This window comes from Molossus molossus, unplaced genomic scaffold (genome assembly GCF_014108415.1).
Source record: "Molossus molossus isolate mMolMol1 unplaced genomic scaffold, mMolMol1.p scaffold_m16_p_2, whole genome shotgun sequence".
NCBI classification, from domain to species: Eukaryota; Metazoa; Chordata; class Mammalia; order Chiroptera; family Molossidae; genus Molossus; species Molossus molossus.
In genome coordinates, this window is record NW_023425355.1 from 76382943 (window position 1) to 76407814 (window position 24872).

A 24872-nucleotide genomic window follows, 5' to 3' on the forward strand; every position below is an offset into this window, starting at 1 on the left:
CCTTTGCGACGACATGGAGGGACCTGGAAAGTATTATCTGAAGCAAAACACGACAAGCAGAGAAAGACAAATTTCACATGATCTCACTTATTTGTGGAATATAATAGTCTGAGGAGTAGGGGAGACCCAGAGATGTGGAAGTAGGGTACAGACTGACAATCCTCAGAAGAGGGGTGGTGGGAGGAGGGAAGGAGATAGACCACAGAACTTATATGTATATATGTATAACCGATGGACACAGACAACAAAGCTGGGTAAGGGGTGGGAAGGAGGTGGAGGGGGAATCAGTGGGAGAAAAAGGAGAAACATCTGTAACAAAAGTAAGTTAATAAAATAAAATAAAATAAATATTCTATAAATATACTAGATTGAAGTAAAATGCATTGTTTCTTATTATGTTCATAAGAGTTACAGAATGTAGATGGGATAGGGGAAATAATTAACAAGTTATTTAACTGAGAGAAACAGGAAATCAATAAAGATCAAAAACATAACTGAAATGTCTTTCCATGTACTACATATATTTTCAGATATGCCTCAAAAAAGTTTCCAAGCTTACCATGGCTAGAGCTGCTGAGGGGTTAGAGTGTTGGCCCACACACCAAGGTCATGGGTTTGACTCCCAATCAAGCGTAGGTACCTGGATTACAGGTTAGATCCCCAGTCCCAGGTGGGGAACATGCAGGAGGAAACCAGCCAATCGATGTGTCTTTCACATTAATGTTTCTCTCTCTATCCCCTTCCCACCCTTCCACTCTCTCTAAAAGAGCTTCCAAACAAAAAAAAGTAGGGTTTTATGAAAGACTAAAGTATAATATAAGCACATTTTCATAAATAATGGAAAAAATAAGCTTCGACGTAAATTTTCCATGTAAAATAAGCCATTTTGAGCATTTCCATTTTATCTCAGTTTGTATCTCTTCTATTTATAACATCTGGGTTTTGGAAACCCACAATTTTATCTCCTTTTGGCAATTTATGCTTAAATAGTTAAAATTATGGGCTTACAGGAACAAGAATAAGCATAAGACTAAGGTTTCTATTTTGTAAGGGAGAAACAAATGAACTCCAGCAATAGTTGCTTTCTAATTATTTTTCAACGCTTTTCACAATAGCAGCACTGGTATAAATATAGCATTCCCATCTTCCTTTTTTCCCCTCTCTTCCAGCCAAATTTAAATTTTCACTTTAAATTAATCCAAGTAGCATTATTCCTGTGTTGTTAGATTTTTTCCTAGCTAAATGCAAGTTTTGGGGGCTTTTTTTTTTTTTTTTCCTGATAAAAATGATTAACCTTCATTTTCCCCTAAAGGTTGTCCTGGGTTATAGCACCAACCGTACTAGGGTGAGCATTAATTAACCCATTAAGACATATTTTATGAGTGTCAAAGGTGGTAGTTTTAAAAATATAAAGTGCAAATGTTTGCTGATATATAATAGGTTGTGCAGTATGGCTCTGCATACAATTAATCTCACAGATATACACAGACTATACATTAATATAGCAATTATCAAACTGAAGTGTGCATCACACTTGGAGGGCTTGTTAAAACTCAGATCAATGGGCTCTATCCCCAAAGTTTCTAATTCAGTAGCTCTGGGGCATGCTCTGTTCATGTGAATTTCTAGTAATTTATCAGGTGATATTAATGCTGCTGGTTCCTGGATCCTACTTTGAGAATCACTGTTCTAATATATACTCAGGAAAGGAGGAGGAAAGGATTGGTTGTTATTAGAAGGTATGTATTCTTATATTTAAGGGAGATAGAAAACTAAAGAATGAGAGCCTGCTGCTTGCCTCTGACTCTCAACAGAATCTTCCTCTTTAGTGGTGGGTTTGAACCAGCTAAAAAGTCCCCTCTCTATCAACAGGCTCAAACTCATCATTTTATGTATACAAAGCCTAAAGTGATATAGGTGTTCCAAGGTAGGGAGAACCCTGAACTAAAGGTTGAACACACAAAATCGCTTATTTCATAGTTCAAAACTGGTCAACTATGTTCATATCATTCAACTTAAAGAAACACCTGGAATAGAGTCTTGGTTCCAATACTTACTAAATTTGTGACTTGTGGCAAAATCTATTCCTCTCTCTGAACTTTAAATATTAACCTTAAAAAAAGTAAACCTGCTGCACAAGGCTGTAAATAATACAAAATAAAGCTCAACAATAAACTAAGATATGTTATAAAGAGGTTGACTGACATCACTATTGACTTGAACAAAATTACACAGTACTGGACCCTTTCCATCATCTCACATTTCCTAATTTTTCTGAATTATTATGATGACACTGCTACAGTTAGGTGTGATATGTGTATTTTCCCAACTAAATGAGGAAAACCTTGAGGGGTTCTTGTTTACTTTATAATAGTAACCTCAGTACCAAGAATATATCCTACATAAACAGAAGTTCAATACCTACCAATGGACTGAATTGTAGTAATCAGAGTATATACTCAGACACAATATTAAGCATACCTACAAAACTGGGAGGGGATATAAAGAAGGAGACTATCCCCATAGTTTTTTTTTTCTTTTCTTTAAGACAGTTTGAAACAATTTGATTGTATAAAATACTGATGTCCGATTGTAAAAGACCCCATCCTTGTCCAACTGAACTGAGTGAGCAGTCTACTTCTTTTTGTTTCTCAAGTCAAACACTGTCCTAAAAATTTCTTCCTAGTTTTTTAAAAAATACCAATGTAGGTCATTTTAAAAGAGGTTAAACAGGTGTTGACAATGGTGTTGATGAGTAAAAAATGACACTGCTTTCAGCAACATTAAAGCCCTATATATATATATTAAATTATGACTCATCAAAGAGGAAATTGGTTATATTTCGTTTTGTGTGTACTGTTCCATTGAAAGCTAAATGATCTAAGAAACTATTTCACGACATCTGTGAATTATCAATCGTGTAGTTTCTACATATATAACCTGATAATAATGGCAAGTTCTTTTTTAACTGTATATATTGAGGTAGTGGTCTGGATATATTAACTGAATGACAATTACACCGAGAAAAAAAAAGGCCAGGCTGGTGTGGCTTAGTGCTTGAGCATCGACCCATGCACCAAGTGGTCGCTGGTTCGATGCCCAGTAAGGGAACATGCCCAGGTTGTGGGCCCCATCCCCAGTGGCAGACATGTAGGAGGCAGCCAATTGATGTTTTCTCTCATCGATGTTTCTATCCCCCCCCCTTCCTCTCTCTCTAAAGTCAATAAAAAAAAATAAGAAGGTTTTGGCTGGAGAAAGAAGTGGTGGATGGAATGAAGACTGTAGTTTCTTTTCACTGATCAAATTTACCAGATCATTCCCCAAAGCTCCTCTTTGTCTTCTGCAGTGTGAATACAGTCTAAATGATAGGGACTGCATTCCCATAAGTAACATGGAATCTGCTAAGGTGGAGATCCCAAAGAGATAAAAGTCTCATCTAGTAAAATCTGGCCTAGATATCCTGCCTAACATTAGGTATCAAACTTGGAAAGCTGGGTCTTTTATTTGCAGTAGCCTGGGGCTAGCTAGCTAAGTTCATCTTTGGGTAGGTTAATCTACATAGTCAGGCACTGGATCTACTCAGCTAACTCAGCTGCCAGGGAAAAGTTCACCAGAGGTGGCTTTTGTAACTTAATATTTGTTTTTAGTGCAAAAATGCTACAAATGTATGCCTATTATAGGGACTATAGTTCTACTCATATATCTCTGACCCTGGATGAAAACTTCCAGTTTAAAAAAGGCTAAGGTCAGAAAACTTCCAGTCAAGATGGCGGCATAGGTCAACATGGTATCGCCTCCTCTCACAACCACATCAAAATTACAACTAAACTACAACACAATCATCATTCAGAACCTCCTGAAATCGAATTGAATGGAAGTCCTACAACTACGAAATTAAAGAAGCAGCCACATCGAGACTGGTAGGAGAGGCAGAGGCACGGATGGGCTGGTCCCACTCATGTGTGGCAGATAAAAATCAGGAAGATACCTCTGCTGGAAAGGTCCTCCCTGAGGAGTGAGGGGGTCTCCATCCCATACCAGGTGCCCAGCTCACAGTTCCAGTGCCAGGAAGAGAAGTCCCCATAACTTCTGGCTGGAAAAATCAGCAAGACCTAAAGCTGAGGGAGGCTGAGGCTGCTGTAGCCCCAGGCAACTCCTCTTAAAGGACCCGTGCACGAACTTTCCCAAACGTGTTCCCTCTGAGCTCGGAAGGGAGGCAGCATGAGGGGCGCCAGAGACATGCAGAGAAGAATTGAGCTGTTTGGCCTTGGGACAGGGCTGGAGAGGCGGCTTTCTCCTGGACAGATGTGCTACCAGAGGTGATGTTCCTTTGGTGAGACCTTCCTTGAGGCAGCAGACAGCCGCCATATCTGGGACTCTAGCAACCTGGCTCACACTGTTGGCCCCACCCTGGTGATATCCTGAGGCCCTGCCCCACCCAACCTTTGGGCCCACCCAATCTGTTTCCAAAGGCTTTACCCCAGGATTTGCCTATCTTGGATCCTGCTTCAGATTTTCTTAAAATCTCTCAAATAAGCTGCATCTAGTCTCAGTGAGCCCCATACTTCTTGTTAAGTGGCCGCAGGCCTGACACTAGAAGCAGTCAGCCTTGGTTCACAACTTGGCTTTTCCTGGGTACCTCCAAGCCAAGCACAAGAAGTAGCTATCTGTACATTGCTTTGTAGCTTATGTCTGTTGGTCCCAGGTAGAACAGAGGCAGTGACTGACCTTGCTCCAGGGCCAGCACACCCAGTGGACAGGTTCAGACCACATCAAAACACAACCACCTCCACAAGTGAGACACTCAATGAGCGGACTCAGTGGGTACCAGAGCTCTGATGAAGTAAGTCTTGCTGTGTGGTGGGCCCCTACACAGTTGATCCTCCAAGGGAGTCAGAGGCCAGTGATCAGTGGGCACAGCCAGTTCTTGCAGCTAATCAGCCTAAGTAAATCCCTCCCATTGACATGCCAACAGCAATCAAGACTCAATTACAACAGAAGGCTGTACAGTCCACACTAGGGGTGTACCTCGAGGGCACAGCTGAGATGATAAGGGAGGCTGTGCCACTGGATCTTATAGAACATCTACAATAATAGGCCACCCTACAAAGCCTAGGAGACATAGTAACTCTACCTAATATATAGAAACAAACACAGGGAAGCAGCCAAAATGAGGAGACAAAAAAAAACAACAACAACAACAACAACAAAACACGTCCCAAATGAAAGAAAAGAACAAAACTCCAGGAAAAGAATTGAACAAAACAGAGATAAGCAATCAATCAGATGTATAGTTCAAAACACTGATATAAGGTTGCTCAAGGAACTTGGTGACACATTCAAGGAACTTAGTGAGAACTTCAAGGAACTTAAGGAGACCTCCAAGGAACTTAGTGAGAGCAAACATCAACAACATAAAAAAGGACCAGTCAGCCCTGGCCAGTTTGGCTCAGCGGTTAGAGCGTCGGCCTGCGGTCCGGAGAGACCCGGGTTCGGTTCCCGCTAAGGGCACGTACTTCGGTTGCAGTTTGTCCCCGGCCCTGGTTGGTCGTGCGGGTGGCAGCCACTCGATGTGTCCCTTCACGTCGATGTTTCTCACTCTCTCTCCCTCCCACTCTATCTGTACAAAAAATGGAAAAAATATCCTCGGGTGAGGAAAAAAAAAAAAAAAGGACCAGTCAGAAATGAAGGATGCACCAAATGAAATAAAGAATAATTTACAAGGAATCAATAGTTGAGTAGGTAAAGCAAAGAAGCAAACCATCAATTTGGAATATAACAAAGCAAAAAACACCCAATCAGAACAGAAAAAATAATCCAAAAAAATGAGGATAGTATAAGGAGCCCCTGGGACAACTTCAAGCATGCCAACATTCACATCATAGGGATGCCAGAAGGAGAAGAGTGAGAACAAGAAATTGAAAACCTATTTGAGCCCTGGCAGGTTTGGCTCAGCAGTTGGAGCATCAGCCTGCGGACCAGAGAGTCCCGGGTTTGGTTCCCGCTAGGGCTCGTACCAAAATAAATAAATAAATGAATAAATAAATAAATAGCCTATTTGAAACAATAATGACAGAAAAGTTCCCTAACTTGGTGAAGGAAACAGACATACAAGTCCAGGAAGCACAGGGTCCCAAACAAGATGAACCCAAAGAGGTCCACACCAAGACACAACATCATCAAAATGCAAAAGGTTAAAGACAAAGAGAAAATCTTAAAAGCAGCAAGAGAAAATCAGTTTGTTACCTGCAAAGGAGCTCCCATAAGACTGCCAGCTGATTTCTCAAAAGAAACTTTGCAGGCCAGAAAGGAGTGGCAAGAGATATTCAAGGTGATGAAAAGCAATAACCTACAACCAAGATTACTCTACCCTGCAAAGCTATCATTTAGAGTTGATGGACATATCAAGAGTTTCCCAGACAACAAAAAGCTAAAGTGTTCATCACCACCAAACCAGTATTACATGAAATGTTGAAAGGTCTTTTTGAAGGATAAGAACAAAAATATGAACAATAAAATGGCAATTAATACATATCTAACAACAATTGAATCTACAAACAAAATGAGCAAGCAGAACAGAAACAGACTTATAGATACAGAGAACTTTGTATTGCTTGCCAGATGGGCAGGGGCTGAGGGTTGGGTGAAAAAGATGAAGAAATTAACAAGTACAAATTGGTTAGACTGATGAACCTCAAAAGGAAGGGGCGAGGGAGGGCGGGATGAGATAAACCAAAGAACTTCTATGCATATATGCATAATCAATGGACACCGACAATAGTGTGGGGAAGGCAGGAGTGGGGGGGATTGAGGAGGAGGGGGTTAATGGGGAAAAAAAGAGGGGACATCTGTAATACATTCAACAATAAAGATGAGTTAGAAAAATAAAATAAATAAAAATTAAAAAATTAAAAAGCTAAGGTCAGCTGTCACAGCTGAAGTCACTTAAAAAAGAATCTTATGGGAGCATTATCTGAGGGGAAAACATTCATTCCTTTCTGTTTTTAAGAAAATTGTTTTATTTATTTTTTTTATTGATTTTCTTAGAGAGAGAGAAAGGGAGGGAGTGATAGAGACATTGATGTGAGAGAGAAACTGATTGGTTGCTTCCTGCATGCCCCCTACTATGGATCGAGCCCGCAACCAGGGTATGTGCCCTAACTGGGCATCGAACTGGGACCTCTAAGTCCATGTGATGATGCTCAATCCATTAAGCCACACTGGCCGGGCTCATTCATTCATTTCTTGTTACATCCTTAGTGACTCTGTATTACTGTGGGATGCAGATTCCATGGTTTGGGATCCTGGAGTCCTGAAGTCAGGTTTCAACAAAATTATATCTGAAGAGTTCTTTCACCCTTGTGACTGTAGTGGTCAATAGGGTACTTTGGTTTAGGTAAAAGTTGTGTAAACAACAGAAATAGAGAGCAGAGGTGGAGGGAGAACAAATTCAGGAAGAGAGTTTTGAGGTATAGATGCAAATTGGCACCATTTAAAACAAGTTTGAGGTCTTGTTCTAGCCACCCAGTTCCATTAACTGAATTAACTGAAATGACAGAAATGACATTTCCACATCCCTGACTTTATAAATATCATGCAAATTAAATGCAGTCAAAATTTTGCCTTAGCTTGTGAAGATCATTACATGATATAGTACATTCAGACAAAGGGGACGACTCTCTCAATACGGCTAGGAAAACACCTAGGAAGTCATCACTTAAAGAGTTACAGCTGTTGCATTGCACTGGAAAACAAATGTACCTGGGTTGGAAACAAGGTCACAGCCTGGACTACATTGGTATATGAAGTAAAAAGCATTTTGAGGAGTGTATACCCTTACATTTTCCTTCATTTAAATTTTTGAGCTGAAATAAGCAACTGCTTTCTAGATATATTCTATCTGACCAGAAATGTACTAAGAAAATGTCAATTGGACAACTCTGGTCAATCTAGTTTATGGAACAAACTGCATTTATAAAATAGCTTTATTTACTACTCCACATTATATCCCCAAATGGTTATAGTTGGTGATGATCACTACATGTTTCCTGTTTCAAAGCAATAATCCATAGTCTAACAATATCACTAAGTTTTAAAGAGAATTTCTGTAACATTCAAATTCAGTACATATTGGGTATGTCTCAAAAATGCCAGCAAAATAACTGATGTTATAGCTATGAAAACATCATTTGCCTTCATTGTATGTCTGTATAAATTTTTTTAATCACATTCTCAAACATGACATTAGTCACATACACTGGTAACCCAGACTACAAGAAAAAATATTTCAACTATGTTAATTTATTTTAAGTAAAAATAAATTCTAACCTGACCAAGTTCTTCATTAAGGTCTGATGTGTTAACCAGAGCTCCTTCATTAATTTCTTCATCATAAAAGTCCTTATCCCATGAAATGAAGAAGGAGCCCAAGAATTTCTGCATTTCTACTGTGACATACATGGAGACAGGAATGATAAAGTTGAACAGAACCATAAATGATAGAAAGTCGGTGAACACTTTTAAAACCTAAAACAAAATAAAAATAGTTCATGCTAATTAGATACACAGTTCTATTAAACACATGTAATATAAAGAACTAGTTAACTTTCTACCTTTTTATTTCAATCTGAAAGCACTGTTCTTGCTACAATGAAAAAACTTCCCAAAGACATTATATCATTGGTCAAAAACATTATCACAGTATGTATAAACACCCTCAATTTTTCATTATTCTTCAGTGAATATACCATTTAACTCCATACTTTTTCACTTCCTTGTCTGCTCCCCTCAACCCTAGATAGGAATGTAGCAGCAAAGTATATATGTAAGCATTCATTATGCTCCTTGCATGATATATCACAATCTCGTATTATATTAAAATGCCAGCTTCTTGCCCCAGTTGTTTAAAACTCTTAAGAGCTAAAAACAAACATAGAAGCCTAAATTAAAACAAAACAAAATTCTAAAACTCCTTAACTACTTAATGGTTTAGGGTTACCATACAACCAGGAGAGAACTCAGAAACCAACTAAAGCCATCATTAATCTCAGCAGCATTTCAATCAAAGGTGGTGTGGTAACAAAGTGCTAGAGTTAAAATTTATAGCATAAAACAAATTACCTTTAAAGTATCCCGTTCTTTCTGGGTCTTTTGGTTATACCAAGGTTCATCATTATATGAGGTACTTTGCCAAACATACTTTAGAATAGTGCATACTGCAGCTTTGGTCAGTAAGATAAATAAATACACAACCAAGAAGAGATTAATGGACCTGAAAAATAAGATATTACGGAATGAAAAACTATCTAATTATTTAAGATATTAGCCAGGTATAAATTAAACTATTCAGTTTTCTAACTCTTCTCCTGCTATGATATGTAACAACAGCACAAGCCTCTATGTATGCACAAACCTCAGTTATCACCTACCAAAGCATTACTCTCAAGCAGTAGAATGGAAAAGGTAGTCCTGACCTGTTTGATGGTCAACAATACTTCCCAAAGTGCAATGGCTGACTACCTTAACACACCTTCAGTAAGGATTCTATAAAGCAGGAGTGGGGAACCTTTTTTCTGCCAAGGGGCATTTGAATATTTATAACATCATTCGCAAGTTGTACAAAATTATCAACTTAAAAATTAGCCTACTGCCCTGGCCACTTTTGCTCAGTGGTTAGAGCATCAGCGGCGCATCTGAGAGGCCCTGGTTCAGTTCCCACTAAGGGCATATTCCTCGGATGCAGTTTGTTCCCGGCCCCGATTGGGTTGTGTGGGTGGCAACCAGTCAATGTGTCTCTCTCACACTGATGTTTCTCTCTCTCTCTCTTCCTCTCTCCCTCTGACTCTGTCTGAAGATGAATGCAAAATTGTCCTCGGGTAAGGATAAAAAAAAAAAATTAGCCTACCATATGTGGTCAAAAATTTAATTAACTCACGGTGATGAGTTAACTAACTTAATGTGATATCTGGAACTGCTTCTCTTTGGTGAGCATGTGATGTTACCTGGTTTTGATTTCACGGGCCTTATATGCGTCATGGGCCAGACATTCCCCACCCCTGCTATAAAGTGACAGGACAGACAGACACACACACACACACACACACACACACACACACACACACCAATACTTAATCCTTTGAGTAGATTGTCTCTGTTTCCCTGAATCCTAAAGATTTGGAGTAGAGGGTAGAAAAGCAAATGTGCTATCCTCAAGCTTAATGCAGATTATTTTAGTCTGAAAGCAGAGCTATGAAGAGTGTGCCACTAATGTACTGGATATCCATGCTACTGATAGCTAGGTCCATGTCAGTGGCAACTGGCTTGAAGGTCTACCAGGTACCACTTCAACATTTGCCTGGAAACTATTATCTATGTTGTAGAACCCCCTTACATATAGCAACTTTAGGACCACAAACCATTATGCAAAAGCAAATGGAATACATTTATATTTCAACTAAACTCTGCTTTTGAATAGCTGTGTGAGCTTAGGCAAGTCACTTATCTCTGAGATGATTTTTTTCATCTGTAAAGTGAATAGGCTAACAGGAATTACTCCATAGAGCTGCTTAAAGGATTAAACCAAATCAGAAATACAAATCATTGAGCAGTTTCTGGAACATAAATAGTACTCAAAATGGTAGGTAGTCACCATTATAATTGATGTTGTTTTTTCATTATGGTTCTTACTGTAATTACTGAGAAGTAACTACTTCAATTCTATAAGAACTGAAGAAATTGTGGTGCATACTAACTTTTCAACAGCAGAACGTTTCTGTGATTTCCCTTGGTAGTTCAAAGCCATTTTGGTTTCCATCCCAGTGTAAACAGCAACTCCTAAGGAATAACACAATGAAATGAAAACTAAGTTACAACCAACTCCCCACTAACCTGGATCTATCAATTTTTTTTTTCTATCCTATAAAAGTAGGAATTTTAAACTCTCTTCTGTTCACCAGTTGATATATCATTTATAGTATAATTTTAATTTTATATAATCTATCATATTTTAAGTTAGTTTGCTACTTATAAATTCCCAACACCTAAAAATAGGCTTAGATTAAATGGCAGTTATCTGCTATGTTCAGTTTTTAACATGCACTATTTATCCACAGGCTTTATAAAGCATATTTCTGATAAATATATCTTAAAATTGTTCACCATATATCTTCTTGGTATTTTTTAGTGTAGCTCCTTTCAACAAGAGATTTTCAGGTCCCAAAGACCTAAATGAAAAATGAATACAGTTTATACAAACAACCCAATAAATAGAACCATCAACTTTGGGGACACATTCTGTCCATACATCTATGTCCTAGGTTCAGAATATATCTATCTACTAATAGCACATGCTTACTCCCCAAGACAAGCTGAAAGACCCTTCTCTCTGAAGTTACTTGAGGGTACTGCACAGATAAAAGCACAGTACAAGAGTAGCAGGCAACACACAGAGGTAAAGGATGCACAGAGAGATAAAAGGATTGTGAGCAACAGACAAGAAAACAAGAAAAGGATAAAGCAGCAGACAGCAAGACACAGAAAGAGAAGTGACAGATTAAAGACTGGGAAAGCAAACATCAAGGTGGGAAAGACATATTGGCATATTTATAGAGAGAAGAGTACAGTCGTCCCTCACCACTTCGTGCTTCGACTTTCATGGCTTCACTCTATTGTGCTTTTTCAAATATAGTATAGTATAGTAAATAAAGAATCTTACTTCGCGGAAATTCATTTATCGCAGTAGAGTCTGGAACTGATTAACTGCAATAAATGAGGGCCGACTGTAAACTTGCCTTTGGGGGCTCATTGAGCAACTGGGTGTTTCTTTTACTTCCTTTTGAGTATGGTATAAAGGCCAAGTGGAAAAGTTTAGGTACTAAATTATAGAAGAGGAAAAAAATATCCCTTTTTATATAAATTGCTTCATTATAAAGGATTAGCCTTTCATTTTACTTAAGTCCAAGTAATTTTCCTAGCATTTTATATACTGCTTATACCCTCAATGACTCTCCCTTAAACCACTATTCTCCAGGTATACTTCCAATGTTGTCAGCCACTGAAGAAACTAGGACAATAAATACAGTGTCTAGAAGAGATTTGGGATTACCAAAGTCTCTAGAGCTCTACAATTCTGAAAACCTTCAGCATCATTTCCATTACTGCCCCCTTCCCAGGACACACATAGAGACCTTACCACACAAGGTCCCCTACCAATTACAAGGTTGGTTACTTAGGACCCATTAGTGGGATGTTGGCTAGTTATTCCAGAGTTATTCACCTTCACACCTCTCTCTATAAAAAAAAGTGTTTGGCTATTTTAATGGGCTTAAAATAGAAATATTCCCCCTCAAAAGACAGATGAAAGGAATAGCAAACTAACCTTGCAACAGCTTCAAGACTATTACTACAGATACTAATTCTCCCAACAAACCTGCAAAAAGAACATAATAGCAAATGAGTTTTCAATATATAGGTAAAATCTATACACCACAAATATGGAAATGGATCAAAATACAAATAATGCAAAAGAGATAAGACTGTGAACTATGAATGCCTATTATATTTCTGAAAAAATATGAAATAATGGTAACATTTTAATCTAACTCTTAAAATAATATTATCGTAAGAATGTAAACATATTCTAAATTGATTCTCAAGATCTTGGCATTGTGCATGCAGGTAACATCCCTCTTGTTTATACTTTATATACATAATCGGCTTCTATCATAGATTCATGTGAAGAAAGATTTCTGGTGCTAACACAACATTCAAAGCCATTATGTATTTAGTTCAGTAGTTCTTTCATTTGCACATGAATCAGAATCACTGGAGGGCTAATTAAACTACAGACTTCTGGACCCCATCCCCACATTTATGATTTAGGTAAGAATTGTAATTCCAGCTAGTGCTCAGGTGATGCTGATGTTGCTACCTTGGCATTAGTTTTAGACCGTGAACACTTGATTATCATCTTGAAAATTTCCAAACTGTCTTGTAGCTGATCTCATTACTGAGCTTGGTCCAATCACTTAATATAGCTAAGTACATGGTATTCTGCATTTCTGAAAAAATGGGGTAAAAAGACCTAACCCCTTCCTTAACAAGAGTGTTGTGGACATTTTATTATGTGCATTATATTTCTGCTGAAAAAATAGAGCTTATTACTGTATTCCAAAATATGAGTATCTGCTAATTCATTCATCATTTATCAATTGTGCTAGGTGCTAGAGATACACTAATAAGTAAGAAAGACATTACCTTCCCTAAGACAGACAAATTAACAGGCAATTACGATATCAGTGATTACCACTAGGGTACTGAAAGTACAAAGTATTCTGAAGTCACATATCAGGGGCACTCAATCTAGTCTAGAGAATTAGGTATAACCTTCCCTGACCTAAAATTCTCCTTCATATTTAAGGTAATTGAAAATTTTAGGAGTTGCCCTATAAATATGTAAGCATGTATATTATTCTCTAACTCAGGCAGAATCAGTCAAACCCTTTTCTGTGATTCCATGGGCCTTTTATTCACCTCTATTATCTCACTGTACTGTATGCCTAGCTTTACTGTTTTATCTCCTCTGCAAACTGTGAGCTAAGGCAGGGAACAGCTGTTTTGATTTGTGGTCCTAGTTCTTATTATCAAGGTGGATACAGAAGAAGGAAATGAGGAAAAAAAGGAATGGTGAGAAGGAGGGAGGGGCACTGTTCTTGTAGTAAGATGACAATGACTACTAGGAGTTGGTTTAAGCCACATTCAACCACGTGATTCATTATGACCAACAACTCATTAAGAAGATGGCTGGAATAGGTAATGGATGACATTGGTAATGGTGTAACAAAATGAAATTGACCCAGTTGGGGATAAAAACTGATACTCTACCTTCATTGACACTATGCTATAATCAGCTAAACTGACCAGTCTTAAAAATCAAATTCCAAATTTCCGACAATCCACAATGACTGTTAATCAGCAAATCTACTTCAGAAAGCCTAAGTATAGTAAAAAAGAGGACATTACACCATTATACTACTTCCTCCATTTGTCGGTTTACTGTGGACAAAACATGGCTTATTTGAAATATGCAGTTCTTCATGATCATCACATAAAAAGACAGAGTGCCCACTAAATGCATGGCTCAATGTCCTCTTCTCTCTTTGGTGTTGGAAGACACATAGAGTGATTTATTTTTGTTTTAGTTAACTCTGGTTAAGGAATGAGTTTGGTAGATCAGCCTTACAGGATAATATCATCTTAAAATTTGATGGATGTGTCATGGTTACAAATAAAAATAAAAGAAAAATCACAAGTAAGATGCCTGCAGCCATATAAGTGAACAAGACTGATATGATTCATTTCCCTGCCAGAAGGAAGAAACAGCTCATAAAAACACAAATGAAAGGAGGCTGGTAAGTGGTGGGCATTTCTTCACAATACTGGTGGCAGAGATAGGCAGAGACAACAGACAGCAGTAAAATGAAACCAGGTGATGTTTACTTGTAGAGGTCAGGTTGAGGCTGTTCACATTCAATCACTGCTCGGAGGGTATCAATGGATTCAGGTGTACATAGTGCAATGGTATCACGTACTGCATAATGTGTCTAGACGAAAGCAGAAGAAAAGGCAAAACCAAAAAATATTTCATTTCATAATCAAACACCCACCTGATTCCAGAAACACAGTATGTTTTAGTAAGATGCTTTGGCAGAATAATACAAACATTGATGCACATTTACAACTAAATAAAATTCTTATAATATATTATAATTACAAAGCTATCCCTACAGCAAGGGGATTCCAAAGATAATGAGAAAACTGAAAGGTTTTTCTTGATATTGACAGTAGAGATAATTCCATGTTCAGCATGCATATAATTAACTGAAAATCCAATAAAAATTTAATGCATTTACTTTTACCAAGACCTATAATTTTGCTCACCATAGTGTATAGTGATATAAATATACACATATGAATTGAACATAGCCCTTTTGCTTGTAAGATGCTAACATCTTGCCAACAAAAAGAAAAAAAATCATTAATAGTTCCATTACACAAACAGCATAATTAATGATCCTGAGAATGCTCAAACTGGTTACATTTCATATGAGGAGCAGGGAAATGATGTGCCTTGCTTTATTCAGACAGAATATTCTATTAGTGTATATGAGGTACATATTAGGTACATATTAGGTATATTAGTGTATTGATTTACCCAGAACTAAAAGCAGGCTCCAGTGAACCCATTTATAAATCATCAATAAAAGGCAAACAGACTCAAAGACTGTACCACTTGCACAGAAGGGAAAGCGTTTGCACAGCCTTTAGGGAATATTATGGAACTGCCTGGTGCATACTAAAAACTATCTCCTAACTTTGAAAACATATGTACTTTTAGCTGGCTTGATCAGATCAACTTAAAAACTTTTCCCGTATTAGGGAATCTTTAGGTAGATTTCTTGATTTTTACCTTGACATTCCCTCAAATATAAATTTATTTTTGAACAGTTTAAATAGTATTAGTTTATCACTATACCCTGAAGCACAGAATATAGTTATCTAAGGCATTTAGGTTCCTTTTTCACATACTGAATCCTGGTCATCAACTCCAGATGGAATAAGCATAGGAAAGCCCTCAAGGATACACACAGAGGTGAGCACATTAGTATCCTTCCTTAAAGGCAGCATGCCCTATGGACTTGTGGTCAATGGCCAAGAACTGTCTCTGTTAGACAGTACCAGGAAAGTAATTTATCCTCCAGTTTGAGCAAATTTACTTTAGCAGATTTATGATTTTTCCTAGTTGCAATAAAGTAAACATTTGCCAAACTACACCATAAGGTATTATTTAAAAAACAGTAAAACTACTCCAGATTACATTTTCTATATGCCAGGAATAAACATTTAAAAAAAAATTATTCATCACTTTTAAAATAAAAACAGATAAAACAGGTGAGAGTACTTGAAATTATTTTTATATTTCATATAGTTTCAGTCTATGTTTACCCTCATTTTTAAAAGCCTAAATAAAATACTGTGTGGGTTATGTCAATATGAAATGCAAACACTGACAGAAAAAATGTGTTGGCTTTTACTTGGGACATGGATTTTCCTCAGCCAACATCACTCTTTTCCCCAAAGTTGAGAATTTGCTTAGAAGTTCTGAATTAATTATATAAAACCTGACTTCAAATACAAAACTTACACAAATACGATTGAATAAGATAAAAGATTAGGGGGCAGTGGGAAGGAGTATTTAATGATGAACTCTACTGAGCTTAAAATGTTTAAGCAAGGTTCAGTCTTCATTACCTTGCAATTGGATTCCCCATCAAGACTGGCTGTAGTAACATAACAAGTTCCATCACTAGTGCAGGATGACAAAAGAATCAGATCACAGGGAAAGGTTTCATCTGCCTGTACTTCTACTACATCACCGACCTTGAATGGAAAAATTACATATATAAATATTCTTAATTCCAAACAAATCATTCATTATTTTGCAAACTAAAGTCAAAACAGTAGCAAGAATCCCGAAACACCAATCAGAAAGAATATATGCACCTCTATATTCACAAGAGTGTACAGCTAAAATCTGGAAACAGTCCAGGTACATTTACACAATGGAATACTATGCAGCTGTAAAAAAGAAGGAAATCTTACCTTTTATGACAGCATGAATGAACCTGGAGACCATTATGCTAAGTAAGCCAGTCAGAGAAAGGCAAATATCACATTATCCCACTTATATGTGGAATCTATGGACACATTAAACTGACAAACAAAATAGGTCCAGAGGCATGGATGCATGGAATAGACTGACAGAGCACAGTGGGGAGGGGGATGGAGGTATTGGAAGAGGTTAACCAAATAACTTATATGCATATATACATAGCCCATGGATGCAGGCAACAGTGCAGTATGGGCCTGTGGTGGCACAGGGCTTTGTGGAAAGGGGCAAAGTGGGGGAAATGGAGAATATTTGTAATACTGTCAACAATAAAAATAGATTAAAAATTAAAAAGAAAAAAAAAATAGCAAGATATCTCTCCTGTTCTGGGGCTTAGAGAGTGTCTCAGCATCCTACTCCACGTGATGAAAGAATATTACGGAACATTCAGAATCCTCTTTAAAATCATAAGGACTTGTGATGCTTTCAGATTAACCTTAGTATTGACTTTTAATCTCTAATGAATGACTTCAGCACCCAGAGACCCGTTTGCTCTCTGATATTTCTGGCACTGATGTTTGATAAGACAATGATTATTATCAATTCATAAATGAATCAAGAAAATCTAGATTTCAACTTGAGAACTTCATGTACACTTGGCAGCCATACTCCCACTCTGTATCATGCATATTTTAATATGTTTTGCTTTCAACGTGATAACGGTTTATTATTGTTGGGTGCCAATTCCCTCTTCAATGCACAGAAAACCTCAGTTAATTACAGGCACTAAATTTCCCATAACATTTGAAAAAAATTCAAATATGTCATTTCCCAACAATTCATCTGCTATTAGAAGAATCAATTAATACAGCAATGAGAAACGATTTCCTAAGTACAAATACCCCAAGCTCAAGTTGAGGAAAAACGTGAGAGAAGAAATCATGAACCATTTGTATTACAGATAATTTAATAATGTAGGGATAATGGTTCAAAGGTAGGACTTTTTAACATGACTTTATGTCCCAGCTTTGCAACTTAACTATTTGTCCTTGGGTAATTGCCCTAAGTGATTGAAACTACCTAGTAGGACTGATTTGAGCATGAAATGAGGTAGTATTTTGCATACTCCTGGTATATAGTAACCATCTGATAGGTATTAATTATAATTATTAATAATACCCCGCAACTATTTTACTCCCAATTTTTTTTTTTTTTTTGGAAAGATGTAGGAAATCATCCAGTCCAGCACTTCCCAAAATTTTCACACCATGGCACATACAGAAAACACTTTTGTACAGCATCCTCAGAAGACGACCCACTTTATGAGATAGTTGATATCTGGCACACCAACCTAGACATATTGGTTGTGAAATGCTGAATAAAAAAATAAAATAAAATAAAATAAAATAAAAAATAAAACAAAACACCTGCCTCTTCCTTGATACACAATTTGGCAGATAAAGATGAGGATTTTAAGACCTATTTGGGAACAATTTTCTTTTCTTTTCCAATCTCCATCAGTCACCAAGAGCAACAGCATCAATAATTGAACTAATTTGTAAATAACACTTTATTTTGTTGGCTCTATCCTTCTTCAAGTACATAAATTTATGTTGCTTACATAGAACCACAACTGATGTTCAAATACACGAAAGAAAAATAAATGAAACCCCAAAGAACGTTAGAAGGAAACATTCAAAGGATGGAAGGTGATTCTCAGGCACTGAAAAATAAAAACCACAAACAGAATTTCTTCTACAACATTTAGGATTTTCTTAGATATTAACTATCAAGGTCCCTGTATCTGGAGTGCAAGTTGAGTCCTGGTGAGATGGATATGGGCCAGATCTCAAAGGTCATAGCAGGACAGGCTTAGAGGTTTAGGCCTCACCCTGAAGGCAAAGGGGAACTAGGAAAGGACTTTTAAAGCAAGAGAACAACATGGTCCAGTTAGACAATTGACTCTAGGGTTCTGGTTCCATTTAGCAAGTTCAAAACCAGAAGAGAGCAGCACTATTCCTCAATATAAATATTAGAAAATCTACAAAATCAGCCCTGGCCAGTTTGGCTCAGCGGTTAGAGCAATGGCCTGCGGTCCAGAGAGACCCGGGTTCAGTTCCTGCTAAGGGCATGTACCTCGGTTGCGGTTTGTCCCCGGCCCTGGTTGGTTTGTATGGGTGGCAGCCACTCGATGTGTACCTTTCATGTAGATGTTTCTCTCTCTCTTCCTCTCTCTCCCTCCCACTCTATCTGAACAAAATATGAAAAAAAAATGTCCTCTGGTGAGGATAAAAAAAAAATCTACAAAATCATATTTTTAGTTCATCAGAGAGCTGAGGTTGCAAGGCAACCAAGTGAACTGAATTTCAAAGTTTGAAAAGTCCCTCTGAGGAGAGACAACAGTTTCACAATTAATTGACAAAGCACAAGATGAAGAGATGGCTACCATAATGTACATAAAAAGAAAACAACTAGATTTTAAATCAATTCTAAGAGGCTTGGTAGGAGCTAACATAACATTAGAATCTCTGCAAACCTGATAGAAAAGAAGAGACAATGACTACTCATTAGTTCTTCTCTACAGGCATCCAATGGGTGCTCATGAGAAAGCAAGAGGGCAGAAGACCTAAAACAGTCTTCCTCACCAGTAGAGGCACACAAGTTGTGATCGACTGTGTGCTAGATAGTGGATCCTTTTCTCATTTGAGGCAAACACCACTTGTGTCTAGATGAAAGGCAAGAAACCTTCCCTGGCATAGTATCAGGGAAATGTCACTACTGCTACAGGTACAGGTAGAAGCAAAAGCCATCTGCTGCTAGGGATGGGACAGAAAACTCAACTCATACTGAGAACTTAGCATTAATAAAAGGCAAAGTGCAGCTGCTATGTGAGGTGGGGTGGGAATACTGAGAAAGTTCCACCCTGAGGCAAAGATACATAAGGACTGCCTAATATTGAGAGTAGAACATGAGATCCAAGAAACCACTATGTTCTAAACAGGAGCCTTGCAATGAATAAAAACAAGAAATAGCAATCTACTACTGAGGAAAGAGAAATGGCAGAGAGAGAAGCACCCACTGTGTTTCAGGGATGTAGGACCTATAGGTAGTAGAAGAGGAACACTGAGAAAAATCCTTTGGGGCCCCCAGGCTCCACAAAAGCACAAGGCAATGTCAATCTAGCACTCCAAGAATTTGAGGTCCAGTGGTGTACTGAAATATAAATAGCTACAAACAAAAACTAAAGCCAGCGTAACCCCTGACTAGATTGATGCAACTGCCAACACTACTAGGACAACAGAAGAGGCCTCCCCAGTTCATAATATAAATACTGTCTACCTAGGTCTTTGGCAATTTTAATATACAATGAACAAAATTCAATTTTAAAAAATGAAGACACAACAAAACACAAGACAAAAATGACCTATCATTAAGAGATAAAGAAATCAACAAAAGCAGCCCCGGAAATGCTCAGATTTTGATATTATGAAACAAGGGATGTAAAAATAGCTATGATTAAGATTTTAAGTACTTAGTGGAAAAGGTAGACAAAATACATTTATTTACAGATGAAGAATTTGGACAGAGATGGAAACTACAAAAACAAACAAACAAATAAAACAAAATAAACAGCGAAAACAGAAATGAAAAACATGGTATCATAGATAAAGATGTCCTTTAATGGGCTTATCAGAAGACTGGATATAACAAAATAAATAATCAGTAAATTCTAAAGAAACTCGTCTAGTATTTCTAATGCCAAAACACATACTCTTTCCCTTTCAAATATCTGTGATTTTTTACAATTGAATTCTACAAATTCTGTTTCTATTCTCTCTTCTCTATGTTCTATTGATTCCATCTCGTCTCATAGCAGCATATGCCATCTACATGCTGACAAAAATCCAAATTTCTGTTTCCATCTAAAACATCTCTGAGCTCTAGTCTTGACAGTTCCACCCAGATATCTAATAGCTACCACAATATCAACATGGCCAAAACAAAATTCCAATTTCCCTTCACTTCCATCTGTCCCTAACCCTGCTCTTCTCCATCTTATTTAATAGCACCAGCGTTTTGTTTCATGGCATTATTTAATTCACCCAATTGCTCAGGCCAAAACCAAGAAGGTTATCTTTATTCTTTATCTGCTCTGTCTCACTCCCCACATCCAATATATCACTAAATCCCAATGTCCATTAGTTGTAGACAAGTTTCTTAACATCCCTGAGGCTCAATTTCATCACTTAGAAAGAGGGGATGATAATACAAAAAAGGCACATCCTACCTCATAGGACTGTTGAGAATTAGGATTAAATGAGTTAGTATAATATAAAAGAGAGTGCTTGGCACATTTATATAATATAAATGCTAACTAAAATTTTATGATAATTATTTCTTCTACTATCACCCTGATATAAATTCTTATCATATTTCACAGTAGCCATTTAACTGGTCTCCCTGATTCAACCTTTGCCACTCTCCAGAGTTGTCTTTTTTTTTCTTTTTTTAAATCAAGTCACTCCCTGGCTTGGAAACTCTTCAAAGAATTATCATTGCACTGAGGATATGGACCAAGTCACTCTCCTGATCAACAATGAAATATTTGGACACATTTGGTTTATACGCATCTCTTTACACATACAAATACTCCAGAAAATCCTCAGTCAAATAATCAAACAGGATTTCACACAACAGCATCAACTTATTTAATTAAGATTATAGATGAAAAAGGTAAGCCTTAATGCAATAAAGCCTAGTGAAGAGAAGGTGAGATATAGAGGTATTTCTAAGGGAATGGGGGTGATAGCAAAGTCAGAAAGAGAAAATGAGAAAAAGGAATCAAATTGGGAGACTTTTACTTGCTTTGCAATTTTACTACATGTCCTGCAAACAACAGATTTACTGCTATGAATTATTTAGGATGCCTTGGTTCTTATGCTGAACAGCAATGCTGAGATTCTACAACTAGTTTGGAAAATTCAGATCCTAACTACTCTAGTTCATCACAGGATCTTCCCTTCTGGAATGCAGAGAATGAAGGGAAAAAATAGAAAAACAAAGACATTCTATGCCAAACTCGGGTAACCCTCTCGTGTTGTAGCTTTCTTCCCATCATTACTCTAAGATGAAAGACAATTTACCTATCACTGGGGATATGGAGAACTTATATCCATAAATTCAGGTATTCAATAAATAATTCAGCAGTGATAACACTTGATAAAAGTACAGGAAGTGTAATTTTTATTAATTTTTCCCCAATTTTTATTATTTTTATGAATTTATATGACAGTCCTAAACCATTCTGGAATTGTTCTTTCTTTTTTTTATCCTCACCTGAGGACATTTTTACATTTATCTTCAAAACAGAGCAGAAGGGAGAGAGGGGGGAAGAGAGAGAAACATTGATGCGAGAGAGACACATCAAGTGGTTGCCATCCACACGATGCCAACGGGGGCCGGGGACACTGCACCGAGGCACGTGCCCTTATTGGGAAGCAAACCTGGGACTCTCTGGTCTGCAGGCCAACACTCTTGACCACTGAGCCAAACCGGCCAGGGTTGGAATGGTTCTTTCATGTGCCTGTTGCACTTTCTATTCCACTCATCTTCTTCCCTTGTTCTAGGGGATTTGAATTATATTAGCTTTCAAATTTTAATCCACATTCACATAGAAATAGTATTTTTAAAATAATATCTTGCAAGATCAACAAAGTTGACAAACCGTAAGCCAGACTAAGAAAAAAAAGAAAAAAAAAAAGAGAAGACATTACAACTGATGACATGAAATAAAAAGCATAAAAGACTACAAATAATTATACTCCAGTAGGATAACCTAGAACTGGATAAATCCCTCTTATATACAACTCACCGAAATGGAATTATAAAGAAATAAAATATCTGAAAACTGTTGAGGATATGAAAGCAGGAATCAAAACCTCCCAAAAGAGAAAAAGCAAAGACAAGATGATTTCATTGGCAAATCCTACCAAATATTTAAAGAATAAAACATGAGTCCTTCTGAAACTCTTCTAAAGAATGGAATAGGGTATGCTCCCACTTATTCTATGATACCTTAATACCATTACCAAAAAAAGGCAATAAAAGAAAATCCAACTATAGATCAATATCCTCAATAAATATTGAAGCAAAAATTTTAAACAAAATATTACTAAACCAAATTCAACATCACATTAAAATGATCATATGCCATGACCAAATGGGACTTATTTTTGGGATTCAAGGATATATATAGAAAATCAATGTAATGCAATACATAAACAATGGAGAAAACCTATATGAGCACCTCAACTGATATAGAAAAAACGTTCAATATTCTTTTCATGATAAAAAACAGTCAATAACCCAGGAAGAGAAGGAAATGTCTTCAACATCGTAAAAGTCATGTTATGAAAAGCCCACAGCTAACATCATACTCAATGGGGAAAGACTTTTTCTCAGTTTTTCCTCTAAGATCAGGAACAAAGCTAGGATGTCTACTCCCAGCACTAAATTCAATATTGTACTGGAAGTTCTAGCCAGAGCAATTAGACAAGGAAAATAAATAAAATGCATACAAGTTGGAAAAGAAGTAAAATTATCCAGTTTTGTAGATGATTTGATATTATACAAAAAAAAAGTCCTAAGGATTCCACAAAATATTTTAGAATTAGTAAACAAATTCAGCAAAGTTGTAGAGTGCCAAATCAACACTCAAATATCAGTTGCATTTTTATACACTATCAATGACAAATCCCAAAAGAAAATTAAGAAAACCCATTTACAATAGGATCAAAAGGGATAAAATACTTAGGAATAAATTTAACCAAAGTAGTTAAAGACTTGTACATTGAAAGCTACAAAACACTGCTAAAAGAAGTCAAATATAGTACAAATAGATGGAAAGATACTTCACATCCATGGAATGAAAAACCTGATATCATTAAAATGTCTATAATATCCAAAGCAATCTGCAGATTCAGTGGAATTCCTATCAAAATGCCTATGAGATTTTTCTACAGAAATAGAAAAAAAAATCCTAAAATTCATATGAAATCTCAAGGGACTTGAGTTCCTGAAGAGCAAAAACTATTTTTGGGGGAAAAAAAAAAAAAGAACCTAAAATCTTTCACACTCCCAGATTGAAAAACATAATATGCAGAACAGTAATTAAGACAGCGTGGTTCTGGCATACAGACAGATAATATAGACCAGTGAATAGAAACCTGCACAAACCCTTGCATGTATGGTCAAATGATTTTCAACAAGGGTGTCAAGACTATACAAGAGCCAAAGGAAAGTCTTTCTTCAACAAATTTTGCTGGAAAAACTGGGTATCGCCATGAGAAAAAAAAAAATGACTCTTACCTTACACCATATATAAAAATCAACTAAAAATAAATTAAACAATTAAATGTAAGTCCGGCTGGTGTGGCTCCGTGGTTGAACATCAACCTATGTGGCCAGAGGTCACGGGTTCGATTGCTGGTCAGGGCACATGCCTGGATTTCAGGCTCAATCCCCAGTAGGGGGTGTGGAGGACGCAGCCAATTGATGATTCTCTCTCAAAGTTTCTGTGTCTCTCTCCCTCTGCCTTCCTCTCTTAAAAAAAAACAAAAAACAATAAAAAGATACATATATATATATATAATACACAGAGAGAGAGAGAGAGAGAGAGAGAGAGAGAGAGAGATCGCGCGCGCTAAAAGTAAGACCTAAATCTATTAGATTCCTAGCAGAATGTGAGGGAAAAGCTTCAGGATATTGGATTTGGCAATAATTTCTTGGATAGAACAAAAAAAGCACAGAAAAACACCAATATTAGAAATGCAAATACATCAAACTTAAAAAATTCTTACCACAGGACACTGTCAACAAAGTAATAAGCCAACATATGGAATGGGAGAAAACATTTGATAAGGGGTTAATAGCCAGAATATATGAGAATCTTCTACAACTCAACAACATATAACCTGATTAAAAAATGGGCAAAGGACTTGAATAGAAATTACTCCAAAGAAATCATACAAATGGCCAATAAACACATGAAAAGATGCTCAACATCACTAATCATTAGGAAAGTGCAAATCAAAACCAAAATGACATATCATCTCACATTCATCAGGATGGTCATTATCAAAAGAAATGAAAATAACAATTTTGGGAGAAGATGTGGAGAAGTTGAAACCCTGGGCACTCTAGGTAC

The 24872-nt window shown here is 37.0% G+C and overlaps 1 protein-coding gene across 6 annotated transcripts in view; it reads right to left on the reverse strand.

The window, feature by feature from the left end:
- Positions 1-24872, reverse strand: part of ATP11C (ATPase phospholipid transporting 11C) — a 280762-nt gene that overhangs the window by 90090 nt on the left and 165800 nt on the right. For 5 of the 6 annotated variants that reach the window (XM_036270575.1, XM_036270573.1, XM_036270574.1 and 2 more), the window contains exons 6-12: positions 16309-16437; positions 14497-14600; positions 12377-12427; positions 11158-11222; positions 10752-10833; positions 9121-9271; positions 8329-8526 (exon numbers count right to left, since the gene is read on the reverse strand). In XM_036270575.1, coding sequence (XP_036126468.1) covers positions 8329-8526; positions 9121-9271; positions 10752-10833; positions 11158-11222; positions 12377-12427; positions 14497-14600; positions 16309-16437 — 780 coding nt within the window. The remainder of the gene's footprint in view (positions 1-8328; positions 8527-9120; positions 9272-10751; positions 10834-11157; positions 11223-12376; positions 12428-14496; positions 14601-16308; positions 16438-24872) is intronic. The other variant, XM_036270577.1, reaches the window with a different exon arrangement.